At 33.5% G+C, this 15105-nt stretch overlaps 2 protein-coding genes across 2 annotated transcripts; both read right to left on the reverse strand.

The window, feature by feature from the left end:
* Positions 1 to 96: 96 nt before the first annotated feature.
* Positions 97 to 4147, reverse strand: LOC101214291 (protein ecdysoneless homolog). The gene is made up of 5 exons (XM_004133700.3): positions 2899 to 4147; positions 2163 to 2498; positions 1838 to 1971; positions 1182 to 1348; positions 97 to 550 (listed from the first exon to the last, which is right to left on the reverse strand). Exons 1-5 carry the CDS (start codon positions 4041 to 4043, stop codon positions 371 to 373), a joined length of 1962 nt encoding a protein of 653 aa, XP_004133748.1. The 5' UTR covers positions 4044 to 4147; the 3' UTR covers positions 97 to 370.
* A 2857-nt stretch (positions 4148 to 7004) lies between these two features.
* LOC101217714 (AP2-like ethylene-responsive transcription factor AIL6) lies at positions 7005 to 11656 on the reverse strand. The gene is made up of 8 exons (XM_004134218.3): positions 11130 to 11656; positions 10429 to 11017; positions 10061 to 10143; positions 8515 to 8523; positions 8337 to 8425; positions 8124 to 8197; positions 7905 to 8032; positions 7005 to 7832 (listed from the first exon to the last, which is right to left on the reverse strand). The coding sequence occupies exons 1-8, from the start codon at positions 11266 to 11268 to the stop codon at positions 7390 to 7392; spliced, it is 1554 nt and encodes a 517-aa protein (XP_004134266.2). The 5' UTR covers positions 11269 to 11656; the 3' UTR covers positions 7005 to 7389.
* Between the last annotated feature and the right edge of the window lie 3449 nt (positions 11657 to 15105).

A 15105-nucleotide genomic window follows, 5' to 3' on the forward strand; every position in this document is an offset into this window, starting at 1 on the left:
AAGGTACAGCACCACTCAAACTCAAATTCTGAAAGATCAAGATTGGTTCACACTAAAATAATGCCACACGATGTACCTGTAAATGGCGATTGGTTCTTCACATAATAAGAGTTTCCTCTATTTCCAACTAATGTTTTAGAGGCAAGGCTCTGGTTTTGTTTCTTCTGCGATGCTATTTTCCATTGATTGTTAAAAGGATAACACATATAAACACCATTTGTCAATCTCAACACCATGTGATTCATATCTTTTAAGCAATAATCTAAAAGCTCTAAGCATGCGATGGAAAGGAAGGTTCAGTCGTAGAGTGTATAAATATCACCAGCTCTGCTTTTTTAACACTAATTTATATAAATACAAAATTCACGCTTTATTTGCCTTTGTCGCCATCTCTCGGAAGCTTTAAACCCATGAGTCCAAGAAGATTAGATGTAGGACCAGGTAGTCCTTCTTGTGACGAAAATGAATCAAGAAGGCTCTTTACAAGGTTGACATCCACATCAACAGGAGTGAAATCCTCCTCCATATGGTCAGTAGCATTTGATGTTCCCTGTAATATTTTTAATTGAAGATGTGAGAAGTACACAAATAATAAATAAGATGTTGCAAATTGTAATCAAACTGTAAATAAAAGATATTTGCCACCCAAAAGCATACCATCGATCATATAACCCCATGACTCGATTGTCCTGACAGTAGAAAAACAAGTTCTTTCCACAAAACCATCAAACAAGACCAATAAGTTTTTCTTTCTTAGAACAAATTCTCTTGAATACGCAAAAACTATGAAAATCCCATATGGATTTGACATCATTTAGTTGATGTCATACAACAAACTTATTGAATACCTTAGCAAAGAAACTAGTCAAAAAGAATTTGATAATAGTTTCTTTTGACAAAACCCCTTTAATGAAATTCTGGAGTTGATTAAAATTTCAAAAGATAACAGAATCCAAACAAAAAATAAAAATAAAAGACGCCACATTGCCACCAACTCCACAAAAGCATCTGATTTTCATTAATTGAGAGGGTGAAAATAAAATCTAATACAAAGAAATAATAGCTAATCATAGGGTCATTCTTAGAAAGACCAGAGTTAAGAAGTGTCATAGTTGAATGAGGATGAAGTTGGGAAAAACAAGGAATTTACGGTATCATGCACAAAGAAGAAAGAAAATTACCTCATCTTTCTGAGATGTTTCTCCACTAGCACGATAAAAACTTTTCTTGAGGGTACTACTCTTCAATTCTTCATCCAATGTATCTGAATAGGATTCCATGAATCTATTCTCCCTATCTACGTCAATTGTATCTGTGGCATCATCACTCTCTTCGTCTTGAGATTCATCTGGAAAGCATGGAACAATTGCAACTTAATGATTAGAAAAGAATCCATCAGACCTATTTTTTAATAAGAAATAATTTTACTGAAAACAACAATTTTGTTGGGCATGAAAACAGGTTTAATGAATTCTGCAAAAGCAAGACTGCAGGATATGGTAGAAAAATTTACAATCCAACTAGGGATATTGAAATATTTAAAAGAATCCAAATCATAAACTTCATGATAATTCATGAACAAAATCCAAACTGCGTTTAAGGCAAGGTACCCAATAGATGCCTAAACAAATAAAAAAACGCACAAACAGCACACATATAGCCAGTGTTAAATGGTACCAAGGAAATAAATAAGTATATATATATATATGTATATATATATATCAAACAGAACAAGCATTGAGGGTTCTTCCAAATTATAGCTTTTTAAATTATGAATTGAAAGATAATAAATTGGCCAAAACTGAATAGCGTTAATGAAAGGTAGAATTTTATTTACCAAAATCCAAATCAGAAGAGGATTCATCCTCATTTTCAGCATCAGTAGTAGTCTCCATGGATGTGTTGTGGTTCGTCACTGATTCCATCTCTTTAATGAAGCGGTCTACATCGATATTCACATCTTCTTGCTCCCTTTAAACATAAAAGGTTGTATTACATTAATAGATCAACATATGGGCGCACAAAAATAAAATTTGTAGCATCATCAGATTTGGAACTACGGCTGTGCCATTGTGCAAGATGTTACAAAAGGAAACCACAACCAAGGGCCTTGCAGTTATTATATGAAAAGGAGTAGTTTGATTCGTTCATCTGTAGCTTACCTATTATCAGACACCTCTACTCCCTGGTAACTTGATAACTTTTTAACAAATTTCTGCATGGATTTTGATATATCACCTAGATCAGACTCGTCCATACTATAGCTGGATGACGGATCATCTTGGTCCTTGTTGGATTTTTGTTTCTTGTTAAATTTAGAATTAGAAATTTCCATTTCCTTCTGCCTCTCTAAGAGGGCTGCATTCAATTCATCATCCCCATTGTAAAGCCAAGAATCATCATCAGAAGGAGGAACATCTAAACCCTTGAAATCTTCCAGTGAATAGGGAGAAGCAAGAATCTCATCAATGCGCCTTACTGGAGCACTCATCATGTTACTGCAAAACATCAAAACATCTCAGCATGTGCAATTAAAATAGACAACTACGTAAAAACTTCACTAGAGAATGGTGAACAATGGTTAAACTGGGAGAATAGTGTGATTAATCTGCAGCACCACACTTATAAATCAAATGTAGAGTCATTGTTGTACTATTATTAGATTCCAAATGAACGGGGAATCGTGTATGCTGACAATTCAAAATTCAAATTCAAATGACAAACACAAGACTCTGCAAAGATCAAATTCACCATAAAACTACAGATACAATCAATGACCCGTTACACAAGGGCTATACAGCAGATGAACGAAGTTAAAATAGTTAGTTTGCTGAATCTATATGATCAAGCTCCAAGTAGCCCATTGTTGGAAATTTCAAGAGTGAGAAGTATAATTACCTAGTTCTTGCAAAGAGTACACTGTTCCTGTAATATTCCTCCGCATTCTGCATCAATCTCCCATACTCCCTTGAACCCGGAAGTAAACCTTGGAAGTATCCGCTACTTTCTAAACTCTCCTTAAACGCCTCCCATGTCTTATTTTTCCCTTCAGAACCCTCTTTCCTTCTTAGTTGATATATCATCTCCAACCCGCATGCTATCTTCATTCCCAATTCAGCTTCCTTGTGTACTGAAGCATTGATCCTATTGGGCATCGGATAACATTTAGGCGCTTGAAAATTCTGCTGCATCAACTGTGCATACATTGCCTTCGACATCTTAACGGACACGCATACCAATTCTTCTTCTCTTCCTCTTCCCAAAAACTTGTCCATCTTTGCGGCAAACTTCATGGTGTCTATGTCACGATCGTAAAACCCCTCCACCGCCAGCGAAATCAAGCAGGGCTCATGCTTCAACACCTGAGCAACTGATACAGGAGCCCTAACCCTAGCTCTGTGCATGTTCCTCTCTGCTCTACCGGGATAATCCGAAATCTTTTTCTTCACAGCCAGCTGAACCGACTCAGACGCCCTGGATTCCTGATCAAAATCCACCAAGAACTTGAGCGAATCAAACAAATTAGGATCACGTAATCGGAGTTTTGGAACAATATGGAGGCTACCATTGCGAATGAAGACGCGATTGAGACTATTCTCAGGGTTAATCCATCGAGGGATGTGGAAAGCAGCCTCAATAAGCAGAAATTCGCCGTCGGTGTCCCAAACTCGGATAGACAGAGAAGGAAAACAGTTGGAAATGTGGAAAAGAAGAAAGACAGTGAACCATTCGTCTTCAAGGTTGTCACCAAAGCGAAGCTTCCCGTGAAGGTGTGGAAGGTGGGTGGAACAGATGCAGGAGGATTTGGTGATGGAAGAAAGTGAGAGAGCAAAGGGTTCGTGCTGCCATATGTAGTTGGAGGTGAATGTAGAGATGGTGTTGATGATTTGAAGATGAAGGGATTGAAGGAAGGAGGATATCTCGGCAGTGTTGCTGGAGCTAAGAGAGGCGTCGGAGAATATGGCGTAGAAGACAGTGTCGTCAGGGAGTCTGGAGGCGGTCTGATTAAAGATGGAGGAAGAAGAAAAGGGGCCGGTCGCCATGGAAGTTCGTCTCAACTTTGAGAACTTTGAAGCTGCTTCTATATCAACACTCAAAAATGGTTCCCCGAGACGCTCATAAAGTGGATCAAGAAAAGAAAAGAAGAGAAGAAACAAAATGTAAAACTAAACGGTAGAATTAAGTAGAACTTTGGAGATACTCTCAAAATAAAACAAAGAAAAAAAGAGAAGTAGAATATTAGATTCAATTAAACTTTAGTTTTGAAAAATACATCACTCCTAACCAAAAATAACCACCACCCCCACACATTATATTATTACTAATGGTCAACTTCAAAATATATGAGCTCAGTGTTCTTTCTCGTTTAAAAACGACCCTTGATTAAAATTGATAGACTTCTATCACTGTCTACCAATATCACTGACACAAGCACATCAGTATCTGTCAATATTTGTAAATATTTTATCAAATTTGCTATTTTTTTCAATTCCTCAACAAAAAATTCTCTAAAAAAAATCACTAATATATTTCACTTTCTCCAAAAATTTTTGGGATTTTAATCAATGTGTATGACTTCCAAAATTCACCAAATGCTACTATTTAGAAAAGTTGGCAAACTTGAGGTATACATAACCACTAAAGGCCCATTTGGGGAAGGGGTGAGATATGAAAATGTTATTGCAATGATAGTATGTGTTAGGAAAGAATTATGTTAGGTAGTGTTACGATAAGATGTATATGCGAAAAGGATTATATAGGTAGTGTTATGATTTTTTTCTTATAAAATATATATTGTAGATCTAATACACAAATTTCTTAAATTTATTTTATTAAATAATCTTACTTTTTTTTTTAAATCATTTATCTTAATTTTCTTAATTACTATTGTAAATTAGGTTGTTCGGTTAATTCGTGAGGAATGTATCTTTTTTATTTATAAATTTATTCATTAAGTTAGTCCATAAATTTTAAGATGCTATTAAAATTGAAATTTGTATTTTGCTTTAATTTAATCTCTTATTCACATTTTAAATCTATTTTCATTAAATTCTCGGTTAAATTTAATTTTGTCAGGGATGAAAAACAGTGTAAATTTTCTTTTAGTTCTTTTAAAATGACTTTTAAAGTAAAAATAATTGAAAATTTTCTTATAATCAAATACAAAATTGAAATAGCTTTAAAATTAAAACGTAACATTTTAATCAATTGAAACCAAACTCCAAAATTAGAACTAAAAGTATAGCATTTTAATATATAAGGACCAAATTGAAACTAAAACTAATCCTAATGTGTAGCCCATAAATTTTGTCCTTAATTCTACTAATATGGTGGATTATATTTATGTAAAACTATTAAATTTGTTTCTTATTTATGGTGTATGACCTCTTTTTCTAAAGATACAATCGAACGTGAAAAGATACATGAGACAAAAATTTAATACCTATTGGCATTACAATTCCATAGAAAGAAGAGCCGCAAAGAAATAGAGCATTAGCTCACAATATATTTAAACGGCTGAATTTTCTTCATCAACAAAGAGTATGTTTATTCATAAAGAAGAAAAACACTAATTACAAAAAATTTAACAAGGAATCAAACTATTTCTTTTTTCTCCATTGTCTAAAGTAATTGGAACTTTGGCTCAATAAGCACTCCATTCATCGAACTTTGACTCTGTTAACAATATATAAAATCCACCTAAGACAAAACACAACCTTACAGTAGTTCAAAAGATCTACATGCATCCACTGACACTTTCATTCTTCATTTCACAATAAATTTATAGGGGATTCTTTAAAAGGAAGCCCAATTAACGAACATGATTTCATTTCAACACATAGAATTCAAGTAAATACAATCATTATGTTTCCTCTCCAAAATCTTATCACAACACAATACGAAAGCAATAACATTCAGAATATAAGTTCATTAAATAAAATACAAGGAGAAAAATGTAGGCATGACACCATCTGGAAAAATGATTGAACGTGGCCACAGTGAGAGCAAGCATAGACTAAAAGTAAAAAATCCACATGCCCCTAAACTCCTAATAATATTATGAATTCCATCTTCCAATTTACTCTCATCCAATTTACTCTCATCCAACGTTGTGTCCCATTATTCTTGGGGATTCCAATAATTTCTCCTTTTCTTTGCTAAATGAACACAAAACATTCAAACAATTCGCTAATCAGCTAAAATGTAAACATTCCACTCCAAACTGACGTTCACTATTTTTCTTACAATGTCAGCCAAGAACAACATCTTTCATGCCCCAGGAACCCTTTTGTTCGCTTCGGAACAAGAAAACAAACGAAAATGTTTTCATGGATTGAGTTCTCCTTCTTGCAAAATTCTTAATATCTTTGAGCAATTTTTCTTTCGATTCCATTCCTACTCCCGCAAGTGCATGCTTGAGTAGGAAGTTGTGTTAACCTTATAAAATAATCGACATATGCGATTTAGCACCAAAGTCGTACCAAATTTTCCTCCCAAGACAGTCATTCGACAACACCAATTCACATCTCATTCCAACATTTTCTCCCGTTTTCCTTTTTTCAAAAAACTAACAGTAACAAAGGATTATTTGGTCGTTGGAGCCGAATATTTGTATAAAACTGAAAGCCCATTGTATTTAATGCAGTAGATTTAAGCTATACACGTAATTTTACATTAAATTTAAGCTTTCAATGTTATTGGGTCTCTCCATTGTGCAAGACTCATAGGCAGAAACCTCTTCAATGATTGAGGCCGAATCAAACTATCTGATAATGGGCTTTAAATTAGATAAGACCATAACCCACAAAAAAATATCCCTCTTGAACCACATGTTGCCCATGGAATATTTCGTAACCTCAAAAGGATTTCAAGGGCATACTGAATGTATTTTGGCTCCCCACACAAAGAAGTCATCAAGTTGCTGGAGCCACAAACAAATACTAAGAAGAACAAGCACCGTAGTTCCAACGATCGAAACAAAGAGAAAAAAAGGAATAAAAAAATAAAAGCAGCAAAAATACCCAATGGTATATTATATATGTGAAAGATATTTCTAATCGTAGTAGCCTTTTTTTGTTTGTGAAACAAGATGGAGATACAGCCTTTTCTTTCCACATTCAAACATGTCTAAAAGTTCTAAAAACCATATTTGAAGAAGAGGTGTATTGAACTTTACAAAATTCAGCTTTTCCTACAAATAACAAGCTACTTTAGTTTCCATACCAAAAACCCTGATCTCCCCCCTACCCTCTTCTTCCCTTTTTCAAGGGGCTCAAGAGTTTACCTACAGTCATTTCGGGATAAAAATCCACCTCGCCCCGTTATCAAACTAAGAGTTGGGTCATATTGTTAGCTGCATTTGCATTGATATCAGTAAAAATGCAAAACCTAATACGATTGGTGAGGCCACACAAAAAACTCGGCTGCTTGATGAGGTCCCACAGTCCCTGGTACTGCAATGCCTGGGCTGGTCGACTCCGATGAACCGATGGCATTAGGTTGAAGATGATGGAAGTAGTTATGGTGATACAGCACAGCTGCAGTGTCGTATGGAATGCCACAAGGGATCGGCGGGACAGCTTGCATGGCAGTGCCAAAGTTGATATTGTTGCTTCCACTGCTACATTGGGTTGCTTGATCGTGATTTGGAATTGGCTTCTGATCGGATTCCAGGCAAAGCTTCAGCCTCTTTGCTGCTCCTCCAATAGGCAGTGCACTCTTCGCAATAGCTTCCACATCATATCGACTCATCTCAAAGTTCGTCACAGCATTCAAACCTCTAAACTTGATTGCTGCTATATCGTAAGCCTCAGCTGCTTCCTCTTCAGTAGCTGCAAGACAAGGGCCAAGTTAGCAATTAAACACTAACTCTCAATGCATCAACTCGACACAAATAGACCTACCAAATGTTCCAAGATACAAGTCCTTGTTCCCAGCAACGCGACCAATTCTCGCCTGCCATCGACCCTGTTGGTGATGCCTTGTTACACCTCTATAAATAGAAGCACCTCGCGAGAAACCACTGCTCTTTCTGATGTCCAAACAAACACATTCAGCAAACAAAGAAACACAAACACCCACCAAAAACAAGAAACAAAACAACAAAATAGCCCATGAGTTACCTTCGCAAAGAAGCAATAAACTCTTGCCTGGTGACTTGTTTCATTTCCTCTAATTCCTTGGCATAATTCGAAACCTAAGAAAGAAAATTGAAAAAATGAGTAAACAAATACTTAAAAAAAAGAACATTGTGGATACATATGCAGAAACATGAACGCTACGAAGTAGATATCATAGTATATAATTTATGGAAAGAGAGAATATGTAATATTTACAGGAAAATTTGTGGTTGCTGTGGGACCCCAGTACTTCAAAGCTGCCAAATCATAAGCCCTAGCTGCTTTTTCCTCCTTATCATACCCACCTGGACATTACATACAAAAAATACATAAAATATATATTACAAAATCAATAACATAATTTCAAAGAACAAAAAGGGAAAATTTTCCATACCTAAGTAAACTGAAGAACATAGGGTTGAAATGTGAACAGGAACAGAAAAATCAGCACCGCAGATTTTATGCAAAAGAAAATCAAAAAAGGTCAGCTCAGTAAGTCGGCAAACAAACATATTGAAGTAAAGGTCAAAGTTTTAGGCTAGTCAAAGAAATCAAATGTCATAAATTATGACTCAAATAAGCAAATTAATTAAATAGTAAAACACGTGATTAGCAAGTGAAATCAGTTTAATTAGCCTCATCAATATATCGTATACCCCTTCTCCAATTTCTCTCTCAACATTCTAAATTCTAATTTATTTAGTTTCCTTACATAATAGTATTCCCCCAACAGAAACCAAGAGTGTTCAATTTCATCTGCCAAACAAGAGGTCATCACTAATTCCAACTCTCCGAACCATTTCATCATTATATTGTAGAACCAAAATTAAACAATCACTTTATAATAAGTTTGTGTTCCTAGATTAACAGTGAATTAACACCATTGTAATTAGCAACTCGTCATCAACATAGATGTGTCCCTCAACAACCAAGAGAAGTTACGTTTGAAGTCTCAAAACCATTTATTTTATATTTATTCATGTGTCTGTTCACGATACAACCCACCTATATCCGTACAACAATATCTTGAAGTCTCAGAGAAAACTCATATGGTATTAATTAAAACATAAGTGGGTGACTACAATTAATTGAACTCGAAACAACAGCAAAGAACAAAAATAAAAAAGGGAGAAAATGAAATGGGTTGGTGTGGGATAGGTATTGTCAAATCTTGAAAGATAGAAAGGAAAACAAGGAGGGGGGAAATGGTGGTGGCTTGGTCAAACCCTAGTTGGGGGATGAAGAAAGCAAAAGCAAAAGCAAAAGTAGAAGGTTAAAAACTCTTCAGAGAGAACAGATGATATGATCAGAGAGACAGACTAGTGTTTCAGACTCATGGGATGGATCCCTCTAAATTAATTAATTTAATAAATAAAGAAAACAAGCCTCTATTTCTTTCTCTGATATATAGCTGTGGATGGGAGTCGCATCAAAGTGACTACTAATTAATTCTCTCAATACAGAGAAAAATAAATAAATAAAGAGTTTAGAAAGAGGCAGATATGAAACAAAATGGCGGCACATCTGATCAAATCAATCAACAAATAAAAGAAAAAGTAAAAAAATTGGAAAAAGAATAAAAAAGAAAGAAGAGCTGGAACTGAAAATGGGAAAAAAGTACACATTACATATACCATCAGTCAATCATAATAAAAAGACTGATGATAAATAAGAACTCAAGTTTAATTTTTTTATAAAAAAATTATTTATATCCCTTTTCTTTTCTTTTCTTTTCTTTTCTGTTCTTTTCTTTCAGATCCACCATTAAATGAATCTCTGAAGCACCCTCATGCATGCAAAAGCCTCTCTTTTTCGATTTTTTTTTTCTTTTTCAGCCTTTCTTTTCTTTTAGAATTTGAAACGAAATTTAAATGAAAAAGAAAAGAAAGTTAATATTATATCATATAATTAAGAGAGAGAGAGAGAGAGAGAGAGTTAACCTTGACGTCCTTTCCTAGCCTGACCCTCTCTTCTACAGCTGTTATCCCATAGATGCGCTTCGTATCTACCCGTCCATCTGTGCCTGCATCCACACAACCAAACACCAACATGTTTCATCTTCTTCTCTTTCCCCCTTTAACTCAACTCAGTAGCGACTTTCTTCTCTAAAACCCATCGATAGTACTTTAAAAATATCCGCTTCTTTAACCACTCGAAAAGAAAACTAAGAAGGTTATGAAATAGTGCGGTATAATAATAATTAAAAAGAAGAAATTATATTAACTCCCATTTCAGTAAATCACCATTAAATTTTTTTTAAAGAAATAGCAAGAGATGGAGAAATAAGAAAGATGAATGAAGAAGTCACCTAGTGACTCCTCTGTAAATGGAAGTTCTCTGGCCAAAAGTGTCAGCAATTTTCTTAGAAGAATCAGAATCAACAGCCACAACGACGGGCGCAGGAGCGGTGTCGGAGGATTGAGCGACGGCGAGAGAGAGAGCACCAGTAGAGAAAGAAGGGAAATCATTGTTGGTAAGAGAAGAGTCAATAGAATGAGCAGAAGGGATATGGGTTGTAGGAATAGAAGCAGAATCATCAACTTCAGAGCCAGAGTTGGCTGAGAAAGCTTGAAAAGCTGCAATGGTTTTGAGATCTTGTTGGTCATGAGGGAAGTAAGGAGCGGAAGCATGGTCGTAAATATGAGTTAAAGAGGAATCTTGGGTGTCGGTTTGACTGTCAGAATATCGCACCATGGGAGAAGAATCACCAAGGAAATCTTCAAGCTTGGGTTGATGATGGTGGTGGTGGTGGTGGTGGTGGGTTTGGGTTTGTGGATGAAGAAAGATAGTGGTTTGGTCATCTTTGACAGCAGCAGCAGCAGCTTCTTCTTCTTGATTGTTGAAGAAAAGTTGAGATGATTTAGAGTGAGAATTAGCAGCATTATTGTTACTCCAACCTAAACAAAAACCAAAAGAGAAAGAAAAAACGAGAGAGAAATTAATGATATAGAGAGTTATATAGGTAATGTAATTGAAATGAGTGATATAGAGAGAGAGAGAGTATTATACCATGATAGAAATTGTCGAGAAGATAGTGAGGGGAGGGGGAGGAGGAGGAAGAATCAAAAGGGAGGAAGGGGGAGTCAGAAGAGCGAAGCATTTCAATGGGGGAAAGGGAGAAGGAAAGCCAATTAGTGGCAGGAGCCATGTAATAGTAAATATTAGTGGTGATGAGTGTGTGAGAAATGGGAAGAGAGTAGAAAGAAGGAGATTTAAATGAGAAAAGAGAGAGGAAAGGGGATTAGGGGATTCCCATATCAGGAGAATGATGAAGAAGGAATAGTAGTATTACGAGAATCACGAAGAAGAAAAAAGATGCATGCAGAAAGAAGAAGAGAGATGAAGGAAGGAAGGAAGAAGAAAGGGGGGTGGAGGTGGAGATGAGTTATAAGGGGGGAAGAGGGTAGCGGTTCGAGTTGGTGTCAAGAACCCAACCGGCATTGAACACACATAGGAAGAGAGATAGAGAGATAGAGAGATGACTTTTGGCACTGCGGTGAGGAAATTTTGTCTGAAACAAGGTCGCGAAACATCCGGGCTAGTACTGCAAAATGTAGCTACCACTATATCACCCAACCAAATTTTATTTTTATCCTTTTTTTTCTAATTAACTATAATACTTTCTTTCTCTTTTACATCCCTCCCTTTTTTAATAACTTACTCTTACCATTATATATTTATCAAATTTTTAACAAATCTATATCATTTTCTTATTTATTCATTCTTTCAATTTCTTTTTACCTTCTTTTTTAAACCTATACTTTCCTTTTCTTTAACTTTTTTCAAATTATTTCTCATACTTCCAATTTTAATACTTAGATTCAAATATATAATTACATTTTTCTATACAAAAAATATATAATTATCTAAATTATTTTATAGAAAAATTGTAAAAAAAATATTTACCTTTTGTCTTCTAGTGGTACAGTGGTTTTGAGTATAAATAGTTGGTCAAGTTTTTCTTTTTTTTAAAAAAAACCTTATTTAAATGGTAAAGAAGTTTAGTTATTATAACTAATTAAATCTAACAATTTCCTAATAATTTTATCAAACAACATTAAATATTGAATATTTTACATGGTTTTTATTAATTTAAGAAATTCCAAATTTACTACTGAGTGCATGTAAACAAATAATAAGAAAGGATAAGAAATACATTTTTGAAAAAATCAATATCAATATAATTATATTTTAATCTCTACACACTTTGTATCATGTTCTGGAGTCTTAATGATTTATAGTTTTAATTTTTACATAAAAACTATAGAACAGATAATTAACCAAACATGTGTTCAACTAAGAAAATTCAAAGAACTAAACTTGCAATTAACGTAGTTTTGTTTCAAATTTGATGTTATTTAACTCTCTCGTAAATTTGTTTCAAAATTAATAAAATGTTTTTATTGTATTTAAAAGCAAAAAAGAAATATATATATATATAAAAAAAAAGGACGCTTGGCGGCCTTAAACATTTAACAAAGAATAAATAGCAAATATATGTATTCAAAGTATGTAATATAGACATATTCAAAGTATCCATCCAACTACAAGTTTTTTTAAATAAATGATAATGGGTAAATAAATAAATAAATAAAAATTTGAATGGTCAAATATAATAGTGAGATAACTTTTTTTTTTTTTTTTTTTTTTGGTTGTGAGGAGTAAATTTAAATTAAAGGATGAAACTTAGTTGACCAATGAATTAGAGTGCTAATTTTACCCACCTGTCATGCATGCACATCACCTACTTATTACTTAATTACTTCTCGTGAGTCCGTGTTGTTTATTCTGTTCTGTGTGGACCTTTCTTTTTTTTTCTTTTTAAATTTGTAAATATTTATCATTTCTTTTCTATTTTATTGTAATTATTTGTTTTGTTTAAAGATGAAATCAGGGAAATGGCAGTTAAAAATGAAGGATAAACCAATGAGAAAGATATCCTTTAGTTGTATGTATTTGTTTTCTTCTTTCTTTTAACCCTTCTTCTTTTTATGAATTTCATGCCCAATAACTTATCCCCTTTTCTTTTTTTTTTTAATATACCAACATTTTCCAATCTATATACATTTCCATATATGTTTTCATACTCTAATACTTTATATATATATATATATATATAAGAAATAGAATTTGATGCAAAATTTTAAAGAATTTGGGTGGAGATATTAGAGGGATATTGTAAATTTAATTAGTATCTATTTGCTAAATAGATTACTTAAATGCACTTTATTCTATCCAGATTCAAATTTGAAAGCAATTTATATAGATGTTGTTTTGATCGAAAAGTAATGGTCGAAAACAAAAAATTAGTCAACGATTAACTAACTGCGTGATTGTTATTGGTTAAAGGAAGGATTATAAATAGATGAAACCAAAAAACAGATCATCTATTATGATACGAAAGTAACTCTCGTACAATTCGAATCAATTTCCGATGCTTTGCTCCAAAAGGGGTATGTTGGCGCATATTTGTTAAGTAAAAGATTCGTCTTTGACAAAGTAGATCTTGGAAAGAATATTCTTGTCCAATGAAAAAACAATCTTAAATTGAGACCGTTTCTGTTTTCACTTTATTATTTCTTTTCGGCATGTTTATTTAGAAGGATTACTTTTTTCAATCTTATAGAAGGACTGAAATCTCATGAAGCATTACTGGATGCCAGTTGTCCAAAACGTTCCAAACTCTAAATTATCTCTTATGTTTTCTTTTTTATTTTGTAAAAGAAAATTTTAACTTGAAAATAAACTAGGGGTATTTTTAAAAGCAACAAAATAAATTATAATATTTACAAGTTATAACAAAATTTTGAATGGTCACTGATAGACTTTTATCTTTATTTATCAATGTCACTAATAGAAACACATCAATGGACATCAATGTCGATTATTGATAGAATCTCAAAATTTTGCTATATGTTGTAAAGTTTTTGTCAAACAATAAACTACGCACAAAGATCCAACCGTATAATTATCCTTTTGTCGTGTGAGTGATCATCCATATTCATATAGCCAAAATTTCAAATTTATCCCGAAAAGAATTTGGCTTGATTTCGAACATAATTAGGATCGGAAACTTTTTATAATCCTCATGAGTTGCCATTATTCGCCATGAAGAAGACGAATTTTAAGGCAAAGGGAATGAAGGAGTGGAAGAAAATAAAAAGTAAAGTGAAGGAGTGGGAAATTTTGGACTCTTATACCATCTTGGGATATTGAAGGCAATTCGCAATTGAAATCAATTATAACAAATGAACGATATATGCTATATGCAATACGTTAAGTAAGTGTATGAAAAGAAAGGTGACATGCATTAAAATTTAAATGAAGAAGATGTATTAATTGAAAATAGGGTGCAATTTAAAAGAAGAAGAAAACATAAAGAAAACGGTGGTAAATACAGAAAAGGTAGATAAAATTTGGGAGCACCGACCAGCACATGAAAAGTTGAGTGAGAAATAATTTTAAATTTTGGAAAACTGAAGTTTTCTTTTGTTTTTTGTTTTTAATTTTAATTTTATGCGGGGAAAAGAAACGTAAGAAGGTTTGAAAAGAAAAAACAAAATTGAAGTTTTTTGGAAACGTCAGCAGAAAATGGGAATCCTAGAAAAAGAAAAAGACAAGTTTTTGTTTGGTAAATTCCCTGAGTAGTTTTTTTAATTTTGGATGCCAAAGGCCAAAAAGGCATACACAAATTTCAATTTCAATTTCAATTTCACATTCATTCATTCATTCAAATGATTTTAATAAATTTAATTTCAGAGTACCAAACTGGGTTTGGAAATGGAATATTGCAGAAACCACAAGCTCTCTCAAATGCTCTCATTTTTAATATGCATGTGCTCATTAAACTACCAAGTACCACCCTCATCATACTAATATATTAATATCATAACTATTTCTCACACTATTCATTCATCTTTTAAATAAAATTAAAACTCTTTTCCTTTTCTCACACCCATTGACATTATTATTAGTGGGATAAATG

Source organism: Cucumis sativus, chromosome 3, assembly GCF_000004075.3.
Source record: "Cucumis sativus cultivar 9930 chromosome 3, Cucumber_9930_V3, whole genome shotgun sequence".
Lineage (NCBI taxonomy): Eukaryota > Viridiplantae > Streptophyta > Magnoliopsida > Cucurbitales > Cucurbitaceae > Cucumis > Cucumis sativus.